The sequence below is a fragment of the Lipotes vexillifer genome, unplaced genomic scaffold, assembly GCF_000442215.2.
Source record: "Lipotes vexillifer unplaced genomic scaffold, Lipotes_vexillifer_v1.1 scaffold663, whole genome shotgun sequence".
Taxonomy (NCBI): domain Eukaryota; kingdom Metazoa; phylum Chordata; class Mammalia; order Artiodactyla; family Lipotidae; genus Lipotes; species Lipotes vexillifer.
In genome coordinates, this window is record NW_006788963.1 from 856,264 (window position 1) to 881,823 (window position 25,560).

The 25,560-nt window shown below is 34.9% G+C and overlaps 1 protein-coding gene across 3 annotated transcripts in view; it reads left to right on the top strand.

Annotated features, from left to right (window-relative positions):
- The window catches only part of KRIT1 (KRIT1 ankyrin repeat containing), a 37,217-nt gene extending 14,536 nt beyond the window's left edge, over positions 1 to 22,681 (top strand). Inside the window, exons 9-17 of one of the 3 annotated variants that reach the window (XM_007461892.1) lie at positions 4,720 to 4,876; positions 6,060 to 6,167; positions 8,293 to 8,449; positions 9,485 to 9,636; positions 14,871 to 15,037; positions 15,678 to 15,765; positions 16,163 to 16,369; positions 21,837 to 21,953; positions 22,270 to 22,681. In XM_007461892.1, coding sequence (XP_007461954.1) covers positions 4,720 to 4,876; positions 6,060 to 6,167; positions 8,293 to 8,449; positions 9,485 to 9,636; positions 14,871 to 15,037; positions 15,678 to 15,765; positions 16,163 to 16,369; positions 21,837 to 21,953; positions 22,270 to 22,338 — 1,222 coding nt within the window. In that variant the 3' untranslated portion in view covers positions 22,339 to 22,681. The remainder of the gene's footprint in view (positions 1 to 4,719; positions 4,877 to 6,059; positions 6,168 to 8,292; positions 8,450 to 9,484; positions 9,637 to 14,870; positions 15,038 to 15,677; positions 15,766 to 16,162; positions 16,370 to 21,836; positions 21,954 to 22,269) is intronic. The other 2 variants (XM_007461893.1, XM_007461894.1) reach the window with 2 other exon arrangements.
- Positions 22,682 to 25,560: the final 2,879 nt, after the last annotated feature.

Consider the following 25,560-nt stretch of genomic DNA (forward strand, 5'->3'; position numbering starts at 1 on the left):
AAATGCTCTTAATTTTTTTTCTGTTTCCTTAAAAATATATTCTTTTATTCTATAAATGTATTCTTAATTGTTTTACCATTACAGGGAATTTTTATACTCAGATTTGGAAAGAGTTACCCTAAATCTTCTTTCACTGAACTTACAGTTGTTTCTTCAGATTACTGGTAGATACTGGTAGCAGCAGCAGTACCAGAAGAAATCACATGCTTTTTGTTGAGCTAAACAAAAAGAAGTAGAGAATATAGTTCAAACTCCAAGAAAGTACACTGTGGAATTGAAAAAGACAGAGGCAGTAAATTTTAGCTTAGGAATCCCAAATTTATATTTGCCTATATTGTTGCCCTTCTTGCGGCAGGGCCTTTTTTCTTCTCTATTAAAAGAATGGTAATATTTTCACTATTACATAAAAACAGAAGTATGGTATAGTATTTAGTGTGCTTTGGAATGTACCTACATTTCAGACCCAACTGAAACTTTTAGTTCCTAAAGGTATGGCCTTTAGCAAATTACTTAATGTCTCTAAGGATCAGTTTCTTTATCTAAAAGATGAGCTTAATTTTAGTGCCTCTCTTCAGATTAGAGGAGAAAATGCAAATAAATGCTTTGAAGGGTACCTGGCAGTAATAAGCACTCAAAAAATGTTGTCTGTTATTAAAGTGTTATAAAAATTTAAAAATTTTGATGTCTGAATCTAAAATTCATTAATCTGTTGTATTTTTATTTGTAAAGTCTTATTACTGCAATACACCAAGGAAGAGTTTTATCCTTCAATAAAACTAATTTCTGTTAGCTGGAAATAATAACCAAGTTTAATACACCACTAGTAGTATAGGTCACCTTGCAATACTTTTTATTTTTTTTACTTTTGGCTGCCTTGGGTCTTCGTTGCTGTGCGCGGGCTTTCTCTAGTTGCGGTGAGCGAGGGCTACTCTTCATTGTGGTGTGCAGGCTTCTCATTGCGGTGGCTTCTCTTGTCGCGGAGCACGGGCTCTAGGCGCGCGGACTTCAGTAGTTGCAGCGTGTGGGCTCAGTAGTTTTGGCTCGCGGGCTCTAGAGTGCAGACTCAGTAGTTGTGGCACACAGGCTCAGTTGCTCCACAGCATGTGGGATTCTCCCAGACCAGGGCTCAAACCCGTGTCCCCTGCATTGGCAGGCAGATTCCTAACCATTGCGCCACCAGGAAGGTCCTGCAATACTTTTAATAAGATAGATAATTTGATTCATGTGAATTTGAAGACTGATTTAACTGTTTAGTAAAGAACATAAATTATCTTGGAAATGTACTCTTATTCACTAACTGGTACAAGGATTAAGAAGGGGAATGAATACTGGGCTATCTCATCAAGAGACTGGGATTTGGGGCCTATCTTTATAAGGTTAGACAGATGTTTTACCCGTCTTTTTCTGTTTTCTCATCTTTAAAATGAGGGGTTTTATTAGATCAGTGGTTCTCAAACTTTTGTGTTAGGGTTCCTTGTCATTCTTCAAAATTACAGGATCCCAATTAGCTTTGGTTTATGTGAAGTATATCTAGTGTTACTATATTAGAAGTTTAAACTGAAAAATATTTTAAGCATTTCTTAATTCATTTTAAAATAACAATAAACATATATTAACATAAATAACAGTTTTATGAAGTATGCCCTTATTTTCCAAAAACAAAAAAAATTAATGAGAAAAGTAGCATTATTTTACATTTTTGCATCTTTTTACTGTCTAGCCTTGTAGAAGATAGTTGGATTCTCACATCTGATTCTGCCTTTAATTTGCTGCAATTTTCATGTCAGGTAGCTTCTAGAAAACTCCATTGTACACTTATGAGAAAATGATAATGAAAAGGGCAGATAACATCTTAGTATTATTATGAAAATATGTTTGACCAAGAGGACACCCTGAAAAGATTTCAGAGATCAAAGAGTTTCCTGGATCACTCTTTGAGGACCACTTAATTAAATCACTCCTAGGATTACTCCAAGCTTCAAAAATTCTCATATTGATGACACGTGCCTAAAAATTTTCTTGACTAGAATCACCATTTTCCAAAACTGTTTAAGTTGGCTTTCTCCCCTTATGGGTAACTTGTCAGCCACTCAGTAGAAGTCTTACTGACAACTCATATTTTCTCACCTCTCTCAAATCAGTATCTTCTCTCTCTGATAGTACTTTCAGGCTTCATATCATTGCTAAAGAGTATTTTAGAACTATGATGATTTGGCTCCCTACAAATTATTCCATCTGATTTCATTTGGGCCTTCACTGTAGCCAGTTGTGTGTTGTCTTTGTCTCATTCATCTTGTCAGCCTTTTGGTCCCCTATAAACTATTCTAAATCTTTCTACTCTTAAGCACTTAAACTTCCACTACCTTTTTTCTCTACTCTAATCAGATAGTTTTACCCCCTATTTTCAAAGACAGTTGATGCCATCAGAAATGTCCTTCTTCTCCACCCCAATCATCAGTTTTTGTTCCCATCTCTCTCCTGTATCATAGGGTTTGCATGAAAAATCCTTCTTGTTCCCCATTAAATTCACTTCCTACTTTTTTGCACTTTCTTTCCTCTTGTCTTCAAACATACATGGTTCCTCTCCCTCCTTGAAAAAGAACCTTAATTTGAACCTTCTGCCTCTTCTGGCCACTATCCTGTTTATTCCCTTCCTTTCATAGCCAGACTTCAATGGTAAGGGGGCCACACACACTGCTTTCTCTTTTTCACTCTTCATGAACCTTCTTAACCTTTTCTGAGTTTTTAATCTCTTTTCCTGCTCTGCTGCATTAAATGCTGTTGACCACCCCTTTGTTCAAGGAACAAATTACAGTTGAAAGGACAGCTATAATGGAGCTATAGTAAAGGTCAGTACAAATGCAAGATATAACTGATACCATTAGTATTATTATTGAAATACTGGTCTCCATTCTGTGACCCAAGCATGTTTTTATAGTATGGAAACAGCTATACTAAGATTCAGAAAACTGGATTCTAACTGGCTGGTAACGCTGAGACCTTGGGCAAGTTACTTAACTAGTACAAGCTTCATTTTTTTCATATGTGCACTAGAAATATCTCTGCCTGCATCATAAGTTGCTGTGAAGATTATATTAAGTAATTATATAAGGAAGTACCTTGAAAACTTTAAAGAATCATACAAAATATGTTTATATTAATTATTTTTATTATTACTTCTTGAATTGCTCCCCTAGTATCTTTTCCTATCCTGAAAGTGTTTTTCAAGATGCATTTCATTGTTCTAAAATGTTCATCTTTCTCAAAATTCTCTCAGAAAGATTTCATCCATTCCTCCCAGCCTTAACAGTAATTCTTCTCAGTTGGATGAATTTGCATATTCTTAGATATCTCAAGCCTTTGCCTTCCTCTTGAGTACCAAGTCTGCATTTTCAATTGCCAACTGAACAATTTAGTCACTCTTTTTTTTTTCTTTTTTTTATATACATAAGGCAGTTTGGAGAATGCAAAGACATAACCTTCATGGAGCTTCCAGGCTGATATAAATGTATATATACAGGGATGAAAGTAGATAAAATGAGGTTAAAAGCTAAAACTGAAATGGTAAAATGTAGTGGGAATATAGAGGAGGTAGATTTTAAACTGTTCCAGAGAAATAATAGAACTTAACCTAAACAAAGTCAGGAGGGGGAAAAGGACATCTCAAGAATAGCTAAGAACATGAGCAAACAGTCGTATGAATAAGAAGGCTAGGATACAATTAGCAGGTTCAGGGCGTAGGAAAACCATAGGGTATGTGAAGGGGAAGAAAGTTGACAGCAAATCGTATTAGTTCTAAAGATGTGCTATTTTCCCCTCAAATGCACCATATTTAAAAGCAAATTTCCTTTCCCCTTCTACCCATTTATTTCCAAAAAATGAATTACCTTTCCACCATTGCATTAGATTGCGACCTTATATAAGTCTTTGTAACCAAATGGTGGGCTCACTATGTCTCGCACATTCTTTGTACTCTTTTTCCCACTATCTAGAATATTTACTTCTCTTCAGCATCTCTTCAGCTTCTTCCTATTTAAAATCCAGTTCAAATTATTCTTCTATCAGAACACTTTTCAGAACTGAGACTGAAATCTTATCTTTCTTTTCCAACATTTTTTAAAGCATTAATTATATACTATTATGATTTGACAAATGTATAGTTTTTGATTGTTCTCCTCAACTGTTACTTAAATTTTACAGTGTTATATAACTTATCTCATGTTTTTGTTTTCCTCTCTGATTACATTATAAGCCTTTACCAGAGCAGAGATGGTTCATCGTAACATAACTTTGTGTCTCCCACATTGCCTCATACAGCAGCTCTGTGGAGAATTACGTCTTTGGGCCTATTTTGTAAATCAAAGGCAGGGCTGAGTAAAAAGCATTATTACATTTATGGGTTACTTTCTGCTTCTGAAAAGAATTTTGACTAAAAATTTTATCTCCCTAATTTATAATTTTTGTATTGTATTTTGTGTGATAGTGATTCTCTGTCATCTGCTCTATCTTGTATTTGAGATTATATTTTCTCCCAGTCGATCAGAAATAGAAACAGTTGAACTGAATCAGAGTAATTCATAAGAAATCCCTAAGCACTGAAAACATTGCATCTGTGTCTTCATTCCTTGTTCTCTGCCCTAGAAAAATCTTAGATATTGTCTAAAATTTGGATTTTTCAAACATTTCAGATGACTTTTTAGGTGTTTTATTTTTTTATAGGTATGGAAAAGTTGAAGCCACTCGCATATTGTTAGAGAAAGGAAAGTGCAATCCAAACCTTTTAAATGGACAACTTAGTTCTCCTCTTCATTTTGCTGCTGGAGGAGGACATGCTGAAATAGTACAGATTCTCCTAAACCATCCAGAAGTTGACAGAGTAAGTTATTTTCCAGGCTTTTTTTTTTTTTAATGATCAAACAGTGAATAACAATGACACTAAAATGTTAAGTTATACACTTGAGAGGTCAGCTGAAAAATAAAAACAAATTTCACTTACTATATAGAATAAGTAATATTTATGTATACACTTTGCTTTTGTACATAATTTTTTAGGTTATAGTAAAATATGTCTCACATAAAATTTACCATTTTAGCCATTTTTAGATGTACATTGGCATTAAGTACATTTACATTGTTTTAGAACCATCACCGCCATGCATCTACAGAATGTACATAAAATTTAACCTCTTTTCATTTTATAGTGTATTTTCTCAAAAATATCTTTAAGAAGGAAAAGGATATTTTGGAATTTGTAATAACAAGTATTTTAGGGCTTCCCTGGTGGCGCAGTGGTTAAGAATCCACCTGTCAATGCAGGGGACGGGGGTTTGAGCCCTGATCCAGGAAGATCCCACATGCTGCGGAACAGCTCAGCCCATTCACCACAACTACTGAACCTGTGCTCTAGAGCCCGCAAGCCACAGCTACTGAGCATACACGCCTAGAGCCCGTGTTCTGCAACAAGAGAGGCCACCACAATGAGAAGCCCACGCACCACAGTGAAGAGTAGCCCCCACTCGGCCCAGCTAGAGAAAGCCCACACACAGCAACAAAGACCCAACGCAGCCAAAAATAAATAAATAAATAAATAAAATAAAAAACTTTAACAAAACCTTTGTTGTTGCTATAATCAGAACTTTTTTTTTGTGGGGGGGTGCACAGGCCTCACACTGCTGTGGCCTCTCCCACGCGGAGCACAGGCTCCGGACGCACAGGCTCAGTGGCCATGGCTCACGGGCCCAGCTGCTCTGCGGCCTGCGGGATCCTCCTGGACCGGGGCACGAACCCACGTCCCCCACATTGGCAGGCGGACTCCCAACCACTGCACCACCAGGGAAGCCCTATAATCAGAACTTTTGAAAAACAATAATCACATTGATTAGTGCTTTGAGTCATCTTTGGCAGTTCATGTTTATTTTAAGTATAGCATGCACTAAGTTTGCTTAATATGTACTTAACACTTGACAATAGTTTTGTAATGAAACTTTGATATTTTCCCTTATTTGTATATTTGTAATGCCTTTTATCTTTAACCTTTTGTTTTTTCCCCACGTTTCTAGCACATAACAGACCAACAAGGAAGATCTCCTTTAAATATTTGTGAAGAAAACAAACAAAATAATTGGGAAGAGGCTGCAAAATTGTTGAAGGAAGCCATTAACAAACCAGTAAGAATTATCTTCATAAATACTAGTTAGAGCCAAGCATTGTATTTAAATTGATAAGTAATTTGAGGATCTGTGTCAAGGGTGGAAGGATATAAATGTATGGATGGCTTCTTTCCTGCTTTTATAAAACCTCATGGTTAGACTTCATAGGTATTAAATTTGTGATCATCCCTAACATTTGGACATCTATTCTTGCATATCAGAATAAAACTGCATAAATAAATCTTTCGATCAGTTAAAATTAATCTAGTTTCCAGTGTAATCTGTATACTTGGTATGCTGATTACAAATTTTAACCTATTCATTGAAACATCTCTCTCTACTTAGGCCTTGTAAGTAATATATTTGTAAATATTGGGTTGGCCAAAAAGTTCGTTCAGGTTTTTCCATAACATGAAAAACCTGAACGAACTTTTTGGCCAACCCAATAATAATATTACACGTCATTTGGTAATTTAGTTTCGGCAAGTAGTCATCTATTACGGATTCATCTTCCTCCTCAAGATAGTGAATGGGTTAAAATAAGAGATTTCTAAGTCTTTTATTCTGCCAATTCAGCCTGGCCTTTCCACCTACTTATATACAAAATAATTAGCAGTGACATTAAAATAAGAACAATTAACAATTAGAAAAAACTCAGTTATGCCTGAAAGTTATAGTGATGATAAAACTGTTATCAGTTTAAAAATTGTTTGGAAACTTGAAAACCAGATAAAAGGATTTATACCAACTGATAAAGGATAAAAGTTTTATACCAACAGGTATAACCCATATGTTTGAGCCTTTCCAGACATTTCTATTAAGTAGGCAATGAGTATTTGTTGAGTATTTCTGTAAATTTAACACCATAAAATGCTGAAAGTGATGTGATAAAGAATACATATTCTTTATTTATTCAGTACATGATCTCTACGTTTAAGGAAAATTACACACATTCATACACATTTTTGTCAAAACACTATTCCCTGAGTACAGGACAAAAGCAAGGAAATAGATAAGCAGTACAGGCACCCTTATGTTATACTTCGTTGCAATTTGTTTTCTATTTGTATAGTTAAAACACATTTTTAGGGACTTCCCTGGCGGCACAGTGGTTAAGAATCTGCCTGCCAGTGCAGGGGACATGGGTTTGAGCCCTGATCCAGGAAGAAAGATCCCACATGCTGTGGAGCAACTAAGCCCATGCACCACAGCTATTGAGGCTGTGCTCTAGACCCCGCGAGCCACAACTGCTGAAGCCCATGTACTGCAATGAAGAGTAACCCCCTCTTGCCGCAACTAGAGAAAGCCCGTGTGCAGCAACAAAGACTCAACACAGCCAAAAATAAATAAATAAATAAATAAATTTTGTAAAAAACCACATTTTTATTTCTCATATAATTTTTATATCTGAATATATAAAAGGAATTAGGTACTTTTATCTAAAATGAACTGTTCTGGAAGTTGTTTGGTGGCATCAGTTACTTCCTATAACAATAAAAATGTATTGAGAATATCATTTCTCTCTGGGATTTTCTGAACAGGAGGAAAGAAACTAGCTCATGGTCCATTGTTTCATAACTTTTATCTGCAAAGTCTTCTATCACAGATTCCTCTTAGGACAAATTATTGCTGGTACACATTTCTACATTCTAATTTGTGGCCCACTAAAGTCACGAGGTAATTGACTAACACCAGATTTAGTTAACCAAGTCTATATCCCCCAGTTGATATTTACATTGTACATTAATGGCTTTAAAATATCCTTTCAGAAGATTTTGAAGTTGAATATTTTTTAAAAACCCATTTACCTTAGTTTCTCAAACTTATTTGACCATGGAATATTCAGAGGAAAACATGTTAGAAAATATAAATAATGAAAAAAAATTTTTTTTAATATCGCTGGAAGGTCCAGTGGTTAGGACTCTGTGCTTCCACTGCAGGGGGTGCAGGTTCAATCCCTAGTTGGTGAAGTAAGATCCCACAAGCTACATGGCAAGGCAAAAATAAATAAATAAAATACTGCCAGAAGATTCTCACTTGAAGTTGTTTTTAAGCAGATGAAGTTGAAATTAAAGCATCTTGTTGTATTGGGATGTATAATTTGTAACCAGGTTGCATAATTTGTTATCATTCTTTGCCCTAGTATGAAAAAGTTCGAATATACAGAATGGATGGATCATACCGTTCTGTTGAACTGAAGCATGGAAATAATACCACAGTGCAGCAGATAATGGAAGGAATGCGTCTCTCTCAAGAAACACAGCAATATTTCACTATTTGGATCTGTTCAGAAAATCTCAGTAAGAAATTTGTTATTGTTGTATAAACCTGATTATTCCCTTTTGAGAGTGGGTTGGTAAACTTAAGTGTAGCATCAATTATCGTTGACTTTTAGAGTTTCAAATGAGACAGTGTTCTTCTCTTTTATACAGATTGTTTATGTTCAAACTGCTGAAACAGATAAGTCTCTGCTTCCTCCTGGCCCTGGCCCCTCTTTGTTCATACAGTGGTTTTTTGTTTTTGCGGTACGCGGGCCTCTCACTGTTGTGGCCTCTCCTGCTGCACAGCACAGGCTCCGGACGCGCAGGCTTAGCAGCCTTGGCTCACGGGCCCAGCCGCTCTGCGGCATGTGTCATCCTCCCGGACCGGGGCACAAACTCGCCGCGTCCCCTGCATCAGCAGGCGGACTCTCAACCACTGTGCCACCAGGGAAGCCTGCGTACAATGTTTGAAATGATAAAAACCAAAACATTTTTTCTTTGGGAATGAATTTGATTTGAATGCTGTTAAACGTAGTGCTTATCCAACTTGCCTTTATTTTCAGTGCTCACCTCATCTCAGAATAATACAGATTTTCTTTTTCTGTATATTGGTTTTCTATCAGATCTTTGTTATTTAAACTCAACCCAATGTCATTATAGATTTGTCTCTCAGACAAAGTATTGCAGATACATAAGGGATTTCATTGAGGTGGTTGTGATTGGTTATCTAGTGATTTAATTGTATTTTTTTAAACACCAAATTCTACTGATTTTCTCATTAAATAGGCTATCATGGAATTAAGGATCTTAAATATATTTGATAAATTTTATTCATTTTCAGATTTAGTCTCATAATTCTTATATTCTTAATATATTTTTCTTAATTATATTCTTAATAAATTAACCTCAAATTGGGTAGTAATGTTGATTAAAGTCAATATTGATTTAAATTTAGACCTTTAATTTGTGTGTGTTCAGTACTTAGGTACAGAGAGTTTGATAAAAAGTTTCTATGTGTTGTTATAATTGGTTCATTTTTACATTATCATTTATAAAAGGAAAGATGTTTTTCAGGCCTTCAACTCAAGCCATATCATAAACCATTGCAACATGTTCGTGACTGGCCAGAAATACTTGCTGAATTGACTAATTTGGATCCTCAAAGGGAGACACCGCAGCTTTTCCTAAGAAGAGATGTGAGACTTCCTTTGGAAGTTGAGAAAAAGGTTTGCTCAGAAATCTTTTTTACAGTCATTTAAATGTTCAGAATCTACTGAGTTCCTGTTTTAAGCACTAGAGGCAAAAATTGTACTCTTCCTTTACAGGAGGTTTTATTTCTGTTTTTCTGTTCAATCCTTACATCCCTGTTGTAAGTGGTAGAGTTAGAGTCAGTCTACTTACAAAGCCCCTGGTTGGTTTTTCCATTTTCCCACCTCCATTGTCTTAGAATACAAAAGAAATAGAGAATCCATCCTAAAGAGAATTACCAACCAGATGGGAGAAAGATTTTAGAGTAGAAAAAAATTACAGAGTAGTTAGAAAGGGAGTACAGTGTCAGATAAACTTAATAAAGGGATAATCAGTTGTGTAAGTTTCAAAGGAGCAAAGAGATGCATTGGTGTAAGGGGAGAACAGAAAAAACATTCTGGATAGAGAAGATTATATTTATAAAGGGGACATTAAAAAGTTATTCTCAACAGTCCGTAAATAGCTGTTTTTGACTCAACAGAGAACTATATAGATAGTAAAAAATGAGAATGGAATTTACATTTGATTAAAAAAAGGTCTGTCCCAAACAAGTATGTTTGGATTTGAATTACTGTAAATTTTAGAGGAGAAGTGAAATAATGTCATCTGAGGGACTACTGGACAACGAAGAAACCTAAGGGAGATGTTACAAGTTAAACTAGGTGATAATCTAAATACAGTGGTAGCTGTGAAAACTGGGGGAAAAAGAAAAGTTCCAGGGTCTCATAAATTTGTTGAAGAAAAAATACACAATTTCCTGATTCTTTATTCAAGAAAATATTAGACAAGGTTAAACAAATTTCAGCACATGAAAATTTTAGTGACCTTGTCCAAACTTGGTAAGTGTTTTATGCCTGACTATTCATATTGTCCCTCTTCTGTTATCAAACTAAAGGTAAAAAAGCCATTTGACAAAATCCAGTAGCCTTTCATGGTGAAACTCTCAGAAAACTAGGATAGATGGGAACTTCCTCAGTGTAATAAATGGCATTTATGAAAAACCCACAGTTAACATACTAAGTGGTGAAAGACTGAAAACTCCTCCTAAGATCAGGAACAAGACAAGGATACCTGCTTTCACCACTGCTGTTTAACATAGAACTAGAAGTTCTAACCAAAGCAATGAGCCACACTCCCCCCACCACCACCGCCCAAAAAAAGGAAAGAAAGAAAAGAAAAAGGGATCCAGATTGGAAAGGAAAAAGTAAAACTGTCTCTGTTGATTACAAATGACATTATCCTGTATATAGGAAATTCCAAAGAATCTACACAAAAGCTACTAGGGCTAATAAACGGATTCAGCAAAGTTGTAGGGTACAAGCTCAACACACGAAAATCAGTTGTTTCTATAACGAGCCACAGACACTCCATAAAAAAAAAAAAGGAAACTAAAAACTCTATTAAAATAACTTCTAAAAGAATAAAATACCTAGGAATAAATTTAACAAGAGAGCTGCAAAACTTGTACACTGAAAACTACAAAAACATTGCTGAAAGAAATTAAACAAGACATAACTAGAAAGACATCCCATGTTCAAGGATAAGAAGACTTAATATTGTTAAGACATCAATACAAGCAGAGTGATCTACCAATTCAACACAATTCCCTAACAACAGACGTTTTTGCAGAAATGGGAAAAACAATCCCCAAATTCATTGCAAAGGGCCTTGAATAGCCAGAACATTCTTGAAAAAGAAGAATAAAGTTGTGGGATTCACATTTCCAAATTTCTTAGTACAAAGCTACAATAATCCAAACAATGTGTTACTGGTATAAGGATAGACATAGACCAGTGGAATAGAATTGAGAGTCCTGAAGTAACCCCATATGTCCATGCCAACTGCTTTTTGACAAGGATGCCAAATGCATCCAATGAAGAAAACATAGTCTCTTCAACAGATGATGCTGGGACAACTGGAAATTCATATGCAAAAAGTATAAAATTATACTGATCTCACACTGCATCAGAAATTAACTCAGTGTATCAATAACCTAAATATAAAAGCCAAAACCATAAAACTCTTAGGACAAAATATATGGGTAGTCTTCATGACCTTAGATTTGGCCTTGGAGTTTTAGATATGATACCAAAAACATGAGTAACAAAAGAAAAAATCGATAAATGGGACTTCATCAAAATTAAAAGCATTTGTAAATCAAAGGACATTATCAAGAAAGAGAAAAGACAAGCTAGAGAATGCAAGAAAATATTTGCAAATCATAAATCTGATAAGTGTTTACTATCCAGAATATAAAAAGAACTACAACTCCACAACGAAAAGACAACCCAATTAAATTGGGTAAAGAACTTAAATAACATTTCTCCAGTAAAGATATACAAGTGACCAACAAGCACATGCGAAGACGCTCAGCATTATTAGGCATTAAGGAAATGCAAATCAAAACACAATGAGAAACCACTTCACACCTACTAGGATGGTTGTAATAATAAAAATTTATAAAAGAAGATGTTGAGTTTTGATGAAGACATAGAGAAATTGGAACCCTTGTATGTTGTAGGTAGGAGTGTAAAATGGTGCAGCTGCTGTGGAAAATAGTTGAGTGGTTCTTCCAAAAACTAAACATAGAATTACCATTTGATCCAGCAATTCCACTCCTAGGTATATACCTAAAGGAAACAAGAACTCAAATAGATACTTGTATTCCAGCATTCTTAACAGCATTATTCATAATAACCAAAAAGGTGGACACAAGCTAAGTGTTCATCAAGAGATAAATGGATGAAGAAAATGGAATATTATTCAGGCATAAAAAGGAATGAAGTTTCGAGACATGTCATAACATGGATGGACCTTGAAAACATGCTAGGTGAAATAAGCCATACACAAAAGGACAAATACTGTTTGATTCTACTTATCTTAAATAAATATCTAGAATAGATAGCATAAACAGAAAGTATATTAGTGTGATGGGGGGAGAGAATGAGGACTTAATGTTTACAGAGTTTGTTTGGGCAATGAAAATATGGAAATAGTTGTGATGGTTCACAACATTGTGAATGTAATTAATGCCACTAAATTCTACAGTCAAAAATAGTTAAAATGGCAAACTTTGTTAGCAGTTCTTAAAATGTAATAGATGTATGAAATTTGCAAATAATCTAAATATACTCAGCCTGTCTTTCTCTCTAAGTAATATTTTTAAAGTTGGCTGGTAGAGAAAGAGCAATAATGATAATACTTGGATATTAATTAATTGCATATTATGTTACAAATAATATAAAGTAGGTTCAAGTGAAAAGAAGCAAGGCTTAGTGAGTACTTAAGGTGAATCAGAATATCACAATCATCTGATAAAGTGGTTGCGTTCTTTTTCACTCATTGTGTAATTGAAAAATTCCTATTTTTACCACCTGAAAAATAGAAGAATTGTATTTTTTTGGTTAGGATTATTCTTTTAGGATGAAAAGAGCCTGCTTTCATTTAAAAAGAACAATTGTTGACTAATAGTCACTGAACACACTATTAGGAATTATAATTATTCTCTATTCAAACTCTTCAAATTCATTAAGTCAATTTTTATTAGAAAAATGTTTTCTTTCATTTTTTCCCAACAATTATTTTGAGAAATTAAAAACTCATAGGAAAGTTGAAAAAGTAATAAACTTCATACCATCATATACCATTCATTAAATTCACTAATTGTTAACATTTTGCTACATTTGTTTCATCTTTCTTTTTGTTGTGAACCATTTAAAATTGAGTTGCAGACATCCTGGCATTTCATCCCTAAATATTTTAATATGCATCTTCTAAGAACAAGGATGTACCTACATAGTACAGTACCACTTTCACCCTAATAAAATTAATGTTTCCATAATAACCTCTAATATCAGACCCATATTCAGATTTCCCCCCAATTTTTCAGTCTCTTTTAACTCCCAACTGAAGGAGCTAGTCAGCGTTCATGCTTTGCATTTGATTACTGTCTCTTTAAGTCTCCTTTAATCTAGAGCAATCCCCTTATCTTTTTTCCCCCATGAAATTCTGTTTCAGTTTTTTTAATATTATCAATATATAGAGTATTATATTATTTTAGTTAGTATGACAACATTTCTTTTGCCATAAGGAATTTGGGTCATTTTGAATCATATTTGGAAACACATTAAGTATTCATTCAGAATCTCTATAATTGGTGATTATTTCCAAGTAGAAATGTATTCTGTAGGCTGGCATTTTTCAGTGTTTGTTAATCTTTTTTTTTTCTTTTTTTCTTTTTCTTTTTTTTTTTTTTTCTTGCGTTATGCGGGCCTCTCACTGTTGTGGCCTCTCCCATTTGCGGAGCACAGGCTCCGGACGCGCAGGCTCAGTGGCCATGGCTCACGGGCCCAGCCGCTCCGCGGCATGTGGGATCTTCCCGAAACGGGGCACGAACCCGCGTCTCCTGCATCGGCAGGCGGACTCTCAAGCACTGCGCCACCAGGGAAGCCCAGTGTTTGTTAATCTTATCAGATAAAGTGAAACTTTAAAGTTTTCAAAACTTAAAAAAAAGTATGCTCTCCTTTAGTGTTATTTGAAAGTGCAAAGTACTGAATATTTTTTAGTCAAATAAAAAATGTTAAGCTTTTTTCAAACTTCATGTGTCCTTCTGGGAGTTAATACTTCCTTTTATCTTCTTTGAGGTTCACTACTATATTGGGTGAAGCACAGATTGTAGAAGAATGTTTGAGGAATATAAAGAATTTAAGTAAAATTGTACTATAAGTTATACACACTCATATCCATAAACTGATGATACTTTTATTGAACTGTGAATCAGAGGTTAGCAACCTATGGCCTATTGCTGTATCTGACCTGTTGCCTATTTTTGTATATCCTGCAAGCTATTAATGGTTGAAAAAAATTCAAAAGAATATTTCATGTCATGTGAACATTTCATGAAATTCAAATTTCAGAATCAATATAAAAAGTTTTAGTAGAACTCCAACATTTGTAGATGTATTGTCTATAGCTGCTTTTGTGCTACAATAGCAGAGTTGAGTCGTTCTAACAGACTATCTGACTCACAAAGCTTAAAATATTACTATCTGGGCTTTAATAGAAAAAAATTGTCAACCTCTGCTCTAAAGCAATAACAGCTTATTTATATGAAATTACATAGCTTTTGCTTTTTCATATTAGATAGTGGCAAGTGGTACATTTATAACAGGAAATTGTGGCCTAATAACCAAATTATACTTTTTCTTTTAAGATTGAAGACCCATTAGCTATTCTTATTCTCTTTGATGAAGCCAGATATAATTTATTGAAGGGCTTTTATACAGCTCCTGATGCTAAACTGATAACATTGGCAAGTCTACTGTTGCAGATAGTTTATGGAAATTATGAGAGTAAGAAACACAAGCAAGGTTTCCTAAAGTAAGTATTTAATACAATTCATGGTCTTGTGCTATACCCAAAGTTCAGTTTAACCAAGAAAATTTAGAAATATTACGTTACTAAGAACTATTTAGACGTTGGTTTGGAATTAAATAATATAAGGCATGGAATGAGAAGAAAAAAACAGTAAAGCATTCTTCAAGTTACACTCTCTCCAAAGTTCTTTTTCTTATATTTGAATATAGTTTGATATGCCTTATACTTGTTAGCTTTATCTTTCTTTACTGTATGTTTAAATAAGTTCACTAAAACCTGACTTGGATTAGTAGAAAAAATGTTACAAGGCAGATGCATTTCGGTATATACCACCACAAAAACTAGTTCATGTTTCATGTCGAGAGAAAACATTGAGGTTTTAGCATATCTAAAGTTTGTTTATTGTAGTTTTCAATATTCAAAAATATTTTGTGGCTACTGAAAGAAGAAACATTTCTCTAAATTGAGCAATATTAGGATCGTGACTTTTTGCTTAAAATGTTGAGAGTTCTCTGATATGTTACAATATAATATTTTTCAGCTCAAAAATCATATTAATTAAAGCCATTTACATGTAAATGATTATATTACTGTAGCTACTAAAGATGATTTATTTAAAAGATGTTGGCGTATTTGCTTACAGTGAAGAAAATCTAAAATCCATTGTACCTATTACCAAATTGAAAAGTAAGGCACCTCACTGGACAAACCGAATACTTCATGAATACAAGGTAAGCTGTTAAATAGAAATAAAAAGACATTTTATAGCCTAGTTGAAATTTTGTTAGTATTATTAATATGTTTAATAATGTAGAATCTTTTACTGAATACTGTCTGTATGTTGGATACTGTGGTATGTGCTAGAGATTAAAGAAATATGAGATAATACACTATCTCTATCCATGAAGCACTTAAAAATGTAATAGAATAGATAAACATTATTTTTAGACCTTGATATTTCTTTTTTTCTAATATAAGATCTCAAAAGAAAAACTGCCTATGGGATAATGTCACACAATTTTATTTGTCTTTGGGATAGCCTTGATTTTAGAAACTGTTTAGTTGACCTGTTTGGATTATCAAAGGTACATTCTCCTTTCACATCTGTTAATTTTACTTTGTTTTTAGAATCTTAGTACAAGTGAAGGTGTCAGTAAAGAAATGCATCACCTACAGCGCATGTTCTTACAGAATTGTTGGGAAATTCCTACATATGGAGCAGCTTTTTTCATAGGACAGATATTTACAAAGGCAAGCCCCAGTAATCATAAAGTCATCCCTGTGTATGTAGGTGTGAATATAAAAGGACTTCATCTTCTCAATATGGAAACTAAGGTAGATTTTCATCTTTTCAGCTGTTTTTGACCAGTCACATTATGTAATATCTAAAATAACAGTACTAGCCTAAATGAACAATTTCATTCATTTATAATAGCAAAGGATAGGGGGGTGAAAACGAAGCGATTATCAATAGGGAGTTAACATATTAATTGTAACATTGAAATACCTTGCAGCCATATAGAAGAATGAAGAATATTTTTCTGTGGAATGATCTCTAAGATATATTTGGTGCTGAACCATATGTAATATGCTACGATTCATGTAAAAATGGGTGGAAATGGGTATTTATCTGAAGAAAACAGAAACACTAACACAAAAAGATACATGCACGTCCCTGTTCATTGAAACATTATTTACAGTGGCCAAGATAAACAACCCAAGTGTCCATCAGTGGATGAATGGCTAAAGAAAATGTGTAAATATATACAATGGAATATTAATCGGCCATTAAAAAGAATGAAGCCTTTCATTTGCAACAATATGGATGGACCTTGAGGGCATTATGCCTAGTGAAATAAGTCAGACAAAGATAAATACCATATGATCTCACTATTTATATGTGGAATCTTTTTTTAAAAAAAAAACAAGCTCATAGATACAAAGAACAGACTGGTGGTTGCCAAAGGCAGGGAGTTGGGAGATGGGCAAAATGGGTAAAGGGGGTCAAAAGGTACAAACTTCCAGCTGTAAAATAAATAAGTCATGGGGATGTAGTATAGAGCATGGTGACCATAGTTAATAATACTGTATTGCATATTTGAAAGTTGCTAAGAGAATAGATCTTAAAATTCCTCATCACAAGAAAAAGAAAGTTGTAACTCTGTATGGTGATGGATGTATATTGTGGTGATCATTTTGCAATATATATAAATATTGAATCATTTTGTTGTATACCTGAAACTAATATAATGTTATATGTCAATTATACTTCAAAAAATGGGGGGAAGTGAATACTATATTTGCATAAGTACGTATTGCCTTTGTATGCATAAAATGTCTCTTAAAGCCTTTACGGGGGGGGGGGAACCATGTAACTGGGAATAAGAGTAGAAGGGAGACTTTTCATTATATAGCATTTTGCAACTTAAAAAAATTTTTTTAACTGTGAATATATTACCTATTCTAAAAATTAGATTTAAATGAAAAAAATACAGATTTAAAAAAGGAAATATAATATCTGACACAAGTGGTTCATTTTGCAAATTAGAATAAATTATAAGAACATTTTGGGGGGCAAGATGAAGTGTGGATGGGACTGTGAATACCTGTTAGAACTGTTCAGAGGTTTTCTATTCCACCATCTTGATCTGGCTGCCCCTACTTCAGAGCTTTTCAATCAGAGGCTTATTACTGTATTGTGCTCCTTTTTCTAATCAAAGTCATGATAATATAAATATGGGGTTATCAATTACTTTTAGCATATTTAACACATTTCACAGGATAAACAGCTTTCTAGTTAGTAATAGGAAGCAGATAAAAGTCTATTTTGTTCATTCAGATATGTCACGAATAGACTATTTTCCAAATCAGTTTAAGTAACTGAGCTTACGCATTTTTAAAAGGCATTTTAGATTAGGGAATTTCATCGTAAACCTAACTTTTTTCATCATTTTTGTAAGTCTTTATTATGTGATCACATACCTTCTGAAAGTATCCCAATTGTAGTTTAGTTATTTCCTGATAACTCAGGATCATCATTATGGGCAACAGTAATTTTCCCATACTGTTAGATATGCCTGTGAATGGAGATAAAGAATATGCAGGGACATAGGGCAGTGACTGCCCTATGGAACGTGGAACTTGATTTTTTGAAGTCTCTGATATCTGATTGCTTTGGAGTCATTTGCTTATCATTTTCTATTTAGACTGTTTTACCCATACAAGATAAGCTGCTTCTTATTACCTTGTAACTACTTTTTCTATTCCTGTTGTACTAAGGAAATGAAGGAGAAATTCCCCTTGTCATTTCAAGAAATTTTTCCTCTGCTATTTCAGAGCATTTTATACAAATATCTGCAAATTCTTCTTCATTGAACTGGATGGTGATACTGTGGGCATAACACTGAGCCTTTTCTCTAAACTATATTTTATGTTTGACTTTTGGGAGCATTCCAAATTTAGGCAACAATGAAAAGTTTTATATAGTATTCAAATGATATTTCAGTAATTTAACATTTCATATTATGAATAACATTCTGGTCCAGGAATTGAGTAAGTGAGATAGCAGTAGCAGGCAGAGGATGATAGTGTTATTAAGAATCTGCTTTTTCTAGAAATATAAATAGAAATGCTGTCATTGGGCATATAAAAAGGTGATTGAAACCAAGGGTAACAATGTTTTCTGTCCACATAATCATTACCTTGTGTTCTGTAAGCTACTGATAAATTTATGGCACCTATAAAAGCTCTAAGATAATTACATTTTCAAACGATCAAAGATAGGAACAATCAGCTTGTCCTCAGTTGTCTTAGATTGACCAAATCTGCTAGGGTTGAATATGACAAGCTTGCTTAAATAAACATCTTCATCTGCAAAAATACTTTCATTTGCATTTAAAAGTCTACATATGGGATACATTAGCCTCAGAGATTAAATCTCAGGAAAAGCCATAGAATACAGCTGTGTTTTTTTTTTTTTTTTTTACTCTCGATTACTTCTGCCTTCTATATTTTGTTATTGTTTGGAATAATAAAAGTTGCCCCTCAGAAAATACAGCTCAGCCAGTTTCATATACTCATCAGAGACCTATCTGTCTACTTACATAAAATGTAGGCACTATCGAATAGGTAAATGCAGTGTTACGGTTCAATGTTTTACTATAGTGAAAGCATTACAGTCTTCATAACTGAACTGTACTTGTTGATATATCTTCAGCCTTAATACAACTGCTACATCCAGGCAATAGATTACCCTTTGCTGATGTCAATTTATGTAGACCATAATGCCCTCCTGAAATAAAACTGGTTCCTTAAATACCCATATAGTGCCATTGTTCATGGTCACTTGTCAACATCACTATTTCTCCTGTGTGTCCTGGTTGGCTATGTCTACTTCTGACTTACATGGTTTCCCTTTTCTGCTCTCAACTATCCCTGTCATTTCTCTTACTTTTTGACTTCCTTCACTAAGCACCTTCCCCTTTGTAGGTTTTACCTCCTAATGAGAGCTACTTTTTCCTTCTGGAGCAGACTGGTCTCTCAAAACAGCCATGTGGGCTCTTCAACTCCATTCAGCCGTTTTCATTATTGTGGATTTCTCAAGAATTCCTTTTTCCCTGCACACTGTCCTTTAAAAACAAAACCTTTATTTATTTTATTTTATTTTTTTTTTTCCTTGCGTTATGCAGGCCTCTCACTGTTGTGGCCTCCCATTTGCGGAGCACAGGCTCCGGACGCGCAGGCTCAGCGGCCATGGCTCACGGGCCCAGCCGCTCCGCGGCATGTGGGATCTTCCCGAAACGGGGCACGAACCCGCGTCTCCTGCATCGGCAGGCGGACTCTCAAGCACTGCGCCACCAGGGAAGCCCCAAAACCTTTATTTTTAACTTACGGCTTCAGTGCTTTTGTTGGTCATTTGACCTTCATGTAATCGAGGAGTTGCTATACCACAGATATATATTTTTTCTGTATATTAAACTGTTATGAGGACATATTAAATGGACAGTTTCCTGTCTCTTGATTAAACAAGTTTCAAGTCCAAAGATCCAAAAGATAGACAGTTTAAAGTTTTATATCTTGACTCAATCTTTCATTGTGTACTTTGGTAAATAGCTATTTTAGTAGATCCTGTCTATAAGTTATATTTTATAAGTATAGCTATTTTTAAGCAAGATGTTATTATTTTCCCATTATAAGTGGTATACACTCATGTAAATTAATTATATTACATTTCACTTACAGAACCTCACTTTCAGAATGCCCTAAACCATTACCTTTCTGGCATATCCTTAGTTTATTATTTACAATCATTATGTTAAGAACTGCTAGTCATAGAGAGGTAATGTTTCTCAACATACTTATTTTAAAGGATGGCATGAACACTTTCTTTGTACATGTGTATACAAAGAATATATTTTTAGGGTAAGAAAATGTAAGTTACTACTAGGAGATAATTGTTTTTTAAATAATCCAAAGAATATATTGGATTCCTATTTAAATATACCATTATGTTACAACATATAGGAATAGGGTACTGTAATTGGTTTTAAATAGTTCTGTTGAATATATGAAGGATATATTATTAATTTTTAAATAATGCTTATATTTACAATAAATATATCAGTGTACTTATTTTCAGTGATATGAAATTGCCTAAATCGACATGTTACCCTATTACATAAATTTCAGATCTGAAAGTACTATATGAATATTCAAAAGGTACTGAATATATCAATAGTAAAAGGAATTGTTTTTAAGATGCAGAAAGTAAAAACTTACAGTACACTTAATTTTCTTGAAAGCCACTGATAGAATGGGCATCTTTTTTTTTTTTTTCCCATCATTAGGTAAGTTTAAGGTGTACAATATGTTGATTTGATACACTTATCTGTTTCAAAATGGTTACCACCATAGCATTAGCCAACACCTCTATCACATTGCATAATTACAATTTCTTTTTTCTGGTGAGAACATTTAAGATCTACTCTCTTAGCAAGTTTCAAGCATATAGTACAGTATTGCTAACTATAATCATCATGCCCCACATTAGATCCCCAGAACTTATAACTGAAAGTTTGTACTACTTTGACCAACATCTCCTTAATTTCCACCACCCACCGGCCCCTGGTAGCCACCATTCTACTTCCTGTTTCTGTGAGTTTGGCTTTTTTAGATTCCACATATAAGTGGTATCCTATGGTATTTGTCTTTCTTTGGCTTATTTCACTTAGCATAATGCCCTCCAGTTCCATCCATGTTGTTGCAAATGATAGGATTTCCTTATTTCTCATGGCTGAATAATACTTCTTTCTGCGTACACATATATATACAAATACATAGCACAGAATGGGCATCTTTAAAAAATTTTATCGGGCTTCCCTGGTGGCGCAGTGGTTGAGAGTCCGCCTGCCGATGCAGGGGATGCAGGTTCGTGCCCCAGTCTGGGAAGATCTCACATGCTGCGGAGCGGCTGAGCCCGTGAGCCATGGCTGCTGAGCCTGCGCATCCGGAGCCTGTGCTCCGCAGCGGGAGAGGCCACAACAGTGAGAGGCCCGCGTACCGCAAAAAAAAAAAAAAAAAAAATTTATCATTCTGATAAGAATATCATTTCTCAAGGCAGCCTTCTAAGAGTCTACCATGTATGTGGCTCTGTACTGCAGGCTGTGTAAAATTAGTGTGGGCACTTTGAACAAGTTTTATTCTAACTGTCAAAACCACTGTGTTTAGACCTGTCTAGATAGGTGTAGATAGTAAGAGAAGATGGGTGTTGATTTTAATATAATGATTTCTAATTATGTTTCAGGCTTTACTCATCAGTCTTAAGTATGGTTGTTTTATGTGGCAGTTGGGAGATGCTGATACATGTTTTCAGATCCATAGTATGGAATATAAAATGAGCTTTATAGTACATACAAAACAGGTAAGCACCTAATCAGTTATTTTGGACTTCTAGTAATAAACTCTACTGTATTAATAAAGTTATTTCTTTTTTTTAAAATGACAGTCCATTTTACTTTAGGGAAAACCTCTAACATGAAATTAACATATTTAAGACCAAGGTAAAAAGGCAGGCCTTTCCTAAGCAAAGCCAGAAACTTATCTGAATAATTTATTGCAGTCTTATAACAATGAAAAATTCCTTTTCAAATACATAGAGAACTGTCCACTGCCATGTATGTCATTTACACATTCTTACATGTTTCAAATTTATTGTGAACATATATTTTACTTTGTAGGCCGGCCTTGTGGTAAAATTACTAATGAAGCTAAATGGACAGTTAATGCCCACCGAAAGAAATTCATGAGAAGAAAGCAACTGATACTTAAGCCACCACGTTTTGTGATATAGATTTTTTCCATGAAAGATTTCTTAAACTATTACTTTTAACAAGGCATTTAGTCTCTTGTAATATATATGTATACTATTACATTGTACAGAATCTGTACTTATGTTTGGTGTGTAATATACCAATTAGTTTTATATAATATCCTAATAAGCTAATCTAATTTTTAGGAGAAACACACAAAAATGTGTAGATTGATAGTCTGTATAATATTAGACAAAACAGTAAGCTTTATAAAAAGTTATTTTTGGTAAATGGTACAGAATTTAGAGTGAATATGATGAAATTAAAATATAGCTTTGCTATGACTTTGTGTGTCATTTCAAAATGTACAGAAAGTCACATGATTTGAATAAAGAAAATGTGTTTTCTACTTAAAGCATATGTAACACTGTTACTTAAATTTTGTTTTGTAATCTCTGAACATTTCTCAACATGTTTTTAAAAGACTTAGTTAAAATGTTTATTTGGTATAAGCTAGTATTTCTCAAAGTATTATAGTTCTTGAACCCCCTGCATCATAATTACCTGAGTGCCTCTTAAAAACAAGGATTTCAGGGACCAGTTCTAGACAAGTTCATTCACTCTCTTGGAAATAGCAGGGCCTGGGAATTTTTTCTTAAGTTTTACTTAATTTTCTGTTGAAATAATTCCAGGCCTAATAATGAACTTGTATTATTAAAGTTAAGTAAATTACACAGAACTGCCTGGCACATGAGCACATACATACATGGACACATAGACTAAGTGACAATCTCTGAATATTAGTAGTTGCATTTGTTAAGAACATGTATTTTTATGAGTTGGCTCAATGATGTATTTATATTGCCTTTATATTGTAGGAAGTAGATCACCAAATATCTGGTTGTTTTATTTAGGGGAGCACGGATATCATATTAGGAGCTAACTTGATTAATCTGCTATTTAATAAGCTTAGAAATTAGTCTTTCCAAGCTAACAGATTGTTGTGTTCTAAGTAAGTTCAGAGATAACAGTAGTAATACTTAAAATTATCATACAGGTTGCAGATAATTTTTTTATATTATCATCTACTCTTCACGTTGACGTCTGCATATTTTTAATGGTGGTCTGCTGAGCTTTATTAAAATTAAGGGGACTTCCCTGGTGGTCCAGTGGTTAAGACTCCATGCTCGCAATACAGGGGGCCTGGGTTTGATCCCTGGTCAGGGAACTAGATCCCGCATGCCGCAACTAAAAAGATCCTGCACGCGGTAACGAAGATCCCGCATGCTGCAGCTAAGATGCAGTGCAGCCAAATAAATATAAATATTAAAAAATAAAATTAATAAAATTAAGATTATGTGGTTAAGTAAGTTTAATGAGAAAGCCTGATTTATCTTTAATTCTGTCCTAAGCACTTTTGACTCTACATAGACAGTGCTCTGTTGGGTTTCATCCATTCCAATAGCCTCAATTGTTAGCAAATACCCTGTTGACTCCTAAACCTAAAACTTCAGCCTCAACCTCTCTTCTGAATTCTAGATCTTAATTTCCAATTTCTTGCTATTCTAGCTCCACCTAAATGGTTTACACAAGGAACGTCTGTTTCATCATAGCTGGAAACAGAATTTGTTTCATCTACCTACTCCATTCTATCCTTACACTTGTATTCTCTGGTTAATGGCATCAAACTGCATCCAGTTGCTTACCCTGGAAATCTGGGAGTGGTCTATAACTTCTCCCTCTTTAATCGCCCTACACATTCCACTTAGCACGTTCTGTCAAATGTCTTGTGAGTCCTTTCCTATTCCCTTCTTCTGTGTTTGCACTGCAGCCACCCTAGTTCAAGTCCTCGCAATCTATTCTTGGGCTCATTGTAGCTTCTTCCCCTGGCCTCCCCAACTCAGGCTCTAAACCCTGCCACACTGGTGCCAAGTTAACCTTTCTCATAGATCTGATTATTTCATTACCCTCTTAAAACCCTCCTCACTGATGTAAAGTTAAATTCCAATTCCTAAATGTTGAATACACTAACCTGCCTATCTAGATTAATTTCTAACCAATTCTCCCACACTCATCCTGTGCTCCCAACCCAGTGTTTCCCAACTCTAGCTCTGCAGTTACCTGGGGAATTTTGGTACTTTATGACTCAATAATTTTCGGGTGGGGCCTGAGCATTTCTGTTTTGAAAGTATCCCAGGTGTTTTTGATTTATAGCTAGGGTTTAGAACTGCTGTTGTAATTAACTTTAGGAAATAGCTGAATGCTTTTCCTTTCACAGAGGGAAGTGAGGATGCATCAGTGCTGCATCAAACAACTCCCTGCTCCATTCAGTACAGTGTACCCTCCCAGAGTTGTACAGTATGGCAGCCCTGAGAGAAGGGAAGAGGAAATTATTGGAGTAGCATGGCTATTAAAAGCTTAAAAATATATAGCATTAAGAAGTCAATTTCAAAGTTAGTATTAAAAAAAAATTCATCATTGTCAGACTATAACAAACCAGAAATAAACAATAAGGGGAAAATGGAAACAGCTTTTAATGAGTGCCTAGGATTGGTCAGGCACTATATGAGCACTGGGGATAAAAGATATTATTTTCCTTTTCATCATTCTTCCAATAAATTTGAGTGCCTTTTATGTGCCAGGGATCCAGTGGTAAGAAAAAGTCCCTGCCTTCAGGGATCAGAGTTTAATGAGGGAGATAATAAGTACTCATATGTATGAACTGTGATGAGGGACTTCCCTGGTGGCACAGTGGTTAAGAATCCGCCTGCTAGTGCAGGGGACACGGGTTCGAGCCCTGGTCTGGGAAGATCCCACATGCCGCGGAGCAACTAAGCCTGTGTGCCACAACTATTGAGCCTGTGCTCTAGAGCCCGCGAGCCACAACTACTGAGCCTGTGTGCCACAGCTACCGCTCGCGCACCTAGAGCCCATGCTCCCCAACGAGAAGCCACCGCAATGAGAAGCCCACGCACCGCAACAAAGAGTAGCCCCCACTCTCCGCAACTAGAGAAAGCCTGCGTGCAGCAACGAAGACCCAACGCAGCCAAAAAAATTAATTAAAAAAAAATTTTTTTAACTCTTCACCCATAAACTGTGATGAAAGAAAAATAAAATGTACTATCTAAGCAAAAAGAGGGAAATTTGATCTAGTCTTAGAGATCAGGAGAGGCTTCCTCAAGCCAGTGCTGCTTGAGTTGGCATCTGAGGAGTAAGCAG